The sequence below is a fragment of the Trichosurus vulpecula genome, chromosome 5, assembly GCF_011100635.1.
Source record: "Trichosurus vulpecula isolate mTriVul1 chromosome 5, mTriVul1.pri, whole genome shotgun sequence".
NCBI lineage: Eukaryota > Metazoa > Chordata > Mammalia > Diprotodontia > Phalangeridae > Trichosurus > Trichosurus vulpecula.
The window spans coordinates 108,796,758-108,802,757 of NC_050577.1; the positions used below are offsets into that span (position 1 = coordinate 108,796,758).

The window sequence follows — 6,000 nt, forward strand, 5'->3', positions numbered from 1 at the left end:
GATAGATCGCTTGCCTTCTCAAGGGGAGGGAGAATATGGAACTCAAAATTTTAAAAAATGAGTATTAAAATTTTTAGAAAATATAATTAGGAATTAATGTGTATGTATATGAATTGTATGAATATTATTCTGAGAAGGGGCCCATAGGCTTCATTATATTGCCAAGGGGATGCATGACTTCAGGCAAGTCATGCATCTACATGATCTATAAGCTCCCTTCCAGATCAAGCACACTTTAAGTATTAGTATGGCCCTGGAGAGTCTGATCATAATTCATTTAATTCTCTATGGAATAGACATTTTAAAAATATATTGCACTTTCTCGCTTCCAAAAAGATGGAGAACAAGGAGCTATTGCAGAGAAAAGATCTATGGAGGACCAAGAAGGGAACAAACATTTATTAAATGCCTATTCTGTGCCAGACACTGGCTAAGCACCTTATAGAATTATTTTATTTGATCCTTACATACACTGGTGAGGATTTTGAAATTCTTCCTCTGTCTATAGGCAGAAATAGTGAGAGTGGTGCTTGTCCTAGTCAGTGCACTAGCACTGAAAACAGTGCATCATACAAAGAGCCCTATTCCAACATTTAATAATTCTGTGATTGTAGTCAAGTCACAATCTAAGTCTATAAAATGGAGGGGTGTGTATGATACTTGCACTAAGTCACAGGCAGGTTGTGCCAGAAATGCCTTGAAAATTGTAAAACGTTAAAGCCTAACCAAGCAGTAAGTGCACAGTCTGAAGGGCTGGAAAAGATCTTAGAGGTCATCTGGTATAAACCTCTTTTATTTCATGGTTGAGGAAACTGAGATCTCGAGAGATGAAATGATTTGCCCAAAGTCAGAGCCAGAAATCAAAGGCAGATCCTTTGACTCCAACCTCTGGTCCTGCTTAAAGCATTTGGCTTTTCTGGCACTCATCAGCCCATAGGAGTCCTCTTGCAGGATGTAGCCAGTTGACTTCCTTTCTTGGTCACTTGCAGGTTCTTATGAGTGCTTCGTTCCTGGGAGCCTTGTGTCTTTTCTCATCAGTTTGCGTTGTGTGTGCCATTTCTGCATTCACCCTCCCCATTGAGACTAAAGGAAGGGCCCTTCAGGTAGGTAACACTGCTAAACCAATTAGTGTGCTTTACACTGCCACTTACTGCCTTTCCTGTTCCAGGAAAGAGATTGGGAAATGTGATTAAAGTGGGGTGTATCTGATAACAATAGGGGTCAGCACCCTTTAAAGGAAAGTCTTGAAGACTCCCATTATGTGATATACATCTAAATACATACATTCCACCCAAGTTCTAACTTGATGCCTCAACATGTCAGGAAGAGAGGACCCTGAAGCCTATGCCAACAGAATATTACCTCAGCCCAGTTTCACCAAGCTAACAAAAATGCATCTTTTCCCTTTATATCTATTTTATGTGAATCTCAACTATATATTCTTACGTAATTTACCAAATATTTATCTCCATTATTACACTGTAATCGTATCTACATTATTCTAGCATATGTAACTTAATAGAGTGCAATCAGCAAGATCCTACTTTATTTAATGCCGTATGTTGAGGGGATCCTGGTTCTTGGAAGATCCATTAGCAGAGTGTAGGTCTGGCAGGTTCTACAGCATACTGGAAAGGCCATGAATCTGAGTCCAGCCTTTGGTTGTATGCATGTGAACCATGATCCTGCATTTTGTAGTAGCTCATTACCAGGTTACCCAAGCAGCACTTTGTAAAATCCATGATAATGTGTGAGGTGTTCTATGGGTTTTATTTAAGGAGTTGAATCAATGCCTCTTCCACACCAGTGCAATCATGGGTCCTTTGAGATTTGAGGAATAAAACAAAAAGTCTGAGCGGTGTCAATTTGTGAGGTGCCTTTTTTATAATTCAAACTGATGTTCTATGGCTTTCTCCTATTAAGACAGTGTGTTTAGCAGATTGGCCTTGGAAGGCAGAGAGAACTAGCCCTTGGTAGGGAGATAGCATGAAACATGAGGGAGAGAGACAATGTCAGGAAAAAGAACTTGTAGGATATGGGCTCAGAAAGGGCTTGGTTGCTAAAAGGAACAATGATTAAGGGGAGAATGCCCAAAAGACTGAGAGGAACTGGTGTAGGACCCTGTCCTTTGTGCAGTTGTGGAGGAAGTTGGAGTGGCATAAACCTAAGTTCTGAAGCAATACGGCATAGTGGAAAAGTCAGAAATGACTTGCATTGACCTCAGAGAAAGCAAGTCATTTAACTTAAGACTTGGTTAACTTAAATTGAAACAGGGCTAATATTTTCCATTGGCCAGTGGAGAGCAATTTTGTGTATAGCTTTAAAGCAGCAGTAATTTAGAATAATCAATATTAAATTTCTGTTTTAGTGTGCCCTGAACAATAGAACAGACTGTCTTCCATGTCCATCTGGCTTGACTGCTCCTCTTGTCCAACTGCAAAGGTCCCTTTGTAGAGTTTCTGTCTTCCCCGGTCTCCTATCTCCATAGAAGTCCTGCCAAGTGCTCAAGACTGATTAGGAATATAGCAGTTAAGTTACTTGCTTTCCCTTCAGATTTTTGTAGACTCTAGATGCATCTAGGTGTTTTGCAAGGCTCCTCTTCTCTCAGCATTTGATATGTGCTAGCACTTCAGTAATGGCCATTGGAAAAACATTCTATCCGACTGCTTCTTCTATTTGAATGCAGACACAGTTGTCACAAATACAAAAGAGTATGATATATTTGTAGTGTAGCTCGTGGCTGCCTTTTGGTGGTAGGAGTTTGAACCTTACTTTACTGGCCCTGTGCTATGCAGTCATCCTGAACATTTCTTCACATCTCACTGATTTTTTTTTCCTTCTGACATTTGGAATCAACCTCTCCTGCTTTAAACTTGATGTGATTATTTCCTATTGGTTTCTTGGTTAACCTTCTCTGGGGGTTTTCTTTCTTGAGGGCAAGAGGCACATATTATTATTTCTTCAGTGTTGTTCCCAATGTGGAAATTCCCTCTGATTCAGAGAGGTAACTTATCTGTAACTTACGGTCTTACAGAGAATTTGCCTGTGGTCACATGGTAAGAATCAATGGAGGAACTTAAACCTAACTATTCCTGATTCCAAAATTAGCCCTCTACTATTATGCCACAAATGATCCTCAACGTCTTGGCTTCAGGTGAGGAAGATTATCTTAAAGACAGTGACCTTTCCTGCTTCAATTTAAGAGTGCCTGGGTTAGTATTACAGAATGGGAAATAGTTTAAGTAGTATACTAAACAGGACACATCTGGTGCCATCTATCTCAGAGAGAATTTGCATGACCTAAAGAGTATGTTAGATAGAACTCCAGATGCTACTTTTAAGATCATCAAAGATATAGGTTGTCTCTATCTCTTCCTTACCAATGCAACTCTGCCAGAGTTTCTGACTCTACACTCCTCCCATGGTCTAGGGGAAAAAAATAGGCATCTATTAGTTACTAGTCCAACACATATCCTAGGTAAAGCTTTTAACAATCCTAACTAAAGATTATCCAGTCTTCCTGAAGCACTCCAGTAATGCGAAATTCACTTTATCCTGAAGCAGGCCATTTCACTTTTGGACAGACCATAGCACTAATTGCTCATTAGATTAAAAAAAAATTGGCCAAAATCTACTTAATTTCCATGCATTACTCTCAATTCTGCTTTCTAGGGCCAAGTAATAAAGCCAATCTCTGTCCCTATATGACAGATCTTCTGTTACTTGATAGCTATCAAGTCTCCCATCTGCTACAGTTCAAAGTGATCCTTAGATGGAGTGGTTCTGAGTACCTTCCCTATCCTGATTGTGCTTTCAGAAGATGTTCTAGATTATGAATATCTTTTAGAATGCCATGATATGTCTATCTCCCTTGTTTTGAATACTATAGTTTTAAAATTGCATTAACTTTTTGGATCAGTGGTAGAGAACTTAGTTCACACTAAATCTAAAATTTTTTTATATAAATTTTTCTCAAGGAATATCTATGATTCTTGATATGTAAAGTATTTTTTAAAGGAAAAAAATTTTACATTTTCCCAATGAAATGCTTGCTATCTTATTAAAGTTGGTCCCATCCTCCAGTTCTGTTGAGATTTTTGTAAAAATTCAACTTTGTTTTTTCAGTTCCAAACTCTCTCCCTCCCACTTCCTCATCCCATGCCCGATTGAGAAAGCAGAGACCCATTATGAATATATACAGTTAAGCAAAATAATACATTATCAATGCCTGTTCTAGTCTTGCATATGTTTCAATTTCTACTCTGAGTCCATTACTTTTTTATCTGGAGGTGGCAAGTATGTTTGACCATGAGTCCCCTGGAATCATGGTGCTGATCAGAGTTCCTAAGTCATTTAAACTTTTCTTTGTAATATTGTTAGTGTATCAATTGTTTTCCTTGTTCTGCTTACTTCACTTTGTATCAGTTCATAGAAATCTTCTCAGATTTCTCTTAAATCATCCTCTTCATTTCTTATAGCACAAATAGAATTCCATTAACATTCACATACCACAACAATGTTTGGTATCTTTGGGGTGGATACCTAGTAACAGTACTGCCAGGTCAAAGGGGGCATATAGTTTAATGGCTTTAGGGGCATAGTTCCAAACTTTTCAGAATGGTCAGGACAATCCAGCTCCACCCACACTGAATTAATGGACCTTTCCCACAATTCTTCCAGCGTATCATTTTCTTTTTGTCAACTTAGTGGCACCTGTTTTAATTTACATATTTCTAATTATTAGTAACTAATGAATTATTAGTGATACAGAACATTTTTTTCCCCTGTCAGCATTAGTAGCTTGAATTTCAATCTTTGAAAACTTTCTATTCATATTCTTTGACCATTTATCAACTGGAGAATGGCTTATTCTTTTAATGTGACTAAGTTCCCAATATATCTCATAAATGACTTTTATCGGAATAAAATTATCAGAGGAAAAAAGTTTTCCTAATTTCCTGTTTTTATTCAAATTTTAGCAGCATTGGTTTGTGCAAAACCTTAATTTTCTTATAGTACAGTAATATTCCAATACATTCATGTACCACAATTTAGCTATTCATACCCAACCAATCTGATTCTCCACAGAGATATCAAACTTGAGTCAATTAGCCAGGTCTACAAGTGTTTATCAAATGCTTACTATAGGTCAGGCACTATATTAAACACTAATGATAAAAAGAAAAGTAAAAACTTTCTCTGCTTTCAAAGAGCTCCCATTCTATCAGGGAAGAAAACATGTAAAAGAACTAAGTATATCCAAGATATACAGAGTAGAAAACAGAGGGCAAATGGAATGGAATGTATTAAAGGGAAAGCCAAAATAAAACTTCTTTTCCCTAAATCCCACACCTCAGCAGTATTTACCTGTTTCTGTTGAGGACACCATCTTTCTGTCATGTAGGTTACCAACCTCCATCATCCACAACTCTTCCGACTTGGCCCCAACATCCAATGAGTTGCCAAACCTTGTTGATTTTACCTTCATGTCTCATCCTCATCTTTTCTCTAGCCACATGCCAATCACCTTCTTCACCTTTCACCTGAACTATTTCAATAGCCTAAGTGATGTCTCTCCTTCCCCAAACCATCCTCCTCACAGTTGCCAAACTGACTTTTTAAAGAAGTTTCAGTTGAGTGATGGGGTCAGAAGCCAGACTGTAAAAGGCTGAGGAAGAAGAAGAGGAAGGGGAAGTGCTGAATTAAGGTCACTTTTTCTAGGGAGTTTGGCTGTGAATGAGAAGAGAGATCTGAACAACAGTTACAGGGGATGGTATAGTCTAGGAATGTTTTTAGGCAACAAAGAACCAGAAGGTAGATTAAAGCTATGGGATGATTATGAGGGGCTATAGGCTGAAAGATGTGGGGTCAAAAGTACAAAATTAGGGTGAGAAGGATCACCTTTCTTTTATGGGGAACTAGTAAAGGGAGGATTAAATTAAAGGGTTTCCAGTTGTTTGAAATCAAAGTCTCTATTTTCTTAGTTGAGCAACAAGGCGA

At 38.1% G+C, this 6,000-nt stretch overlaps 1 protein-coding gene across 1 annotated transcript in view; it reads left to right on the forward strand.

The window, feature by feature from the left end:
• Positions 1-5,458, forward strand: part of SVOPL (SVOP like) — a 64,592-nt gene extending 59,134 nt beyond the window's left edge. Inside the window, exons 14-15 of the mRNA XM_036760619.1 lie at positions 990-1,103; positions 5,405-5,458. Of these exons, the coding sequence (XP_036616514.1) occupies positions 990-1,103; positions 5,405-5,458 (168 nt within the window). The remainder of the gene's footprint in view (positions 1-989; positions 1,104-5,404) is intronic.
• Positions 5,459-6,000: the final 542 nt, after the last annotated feature.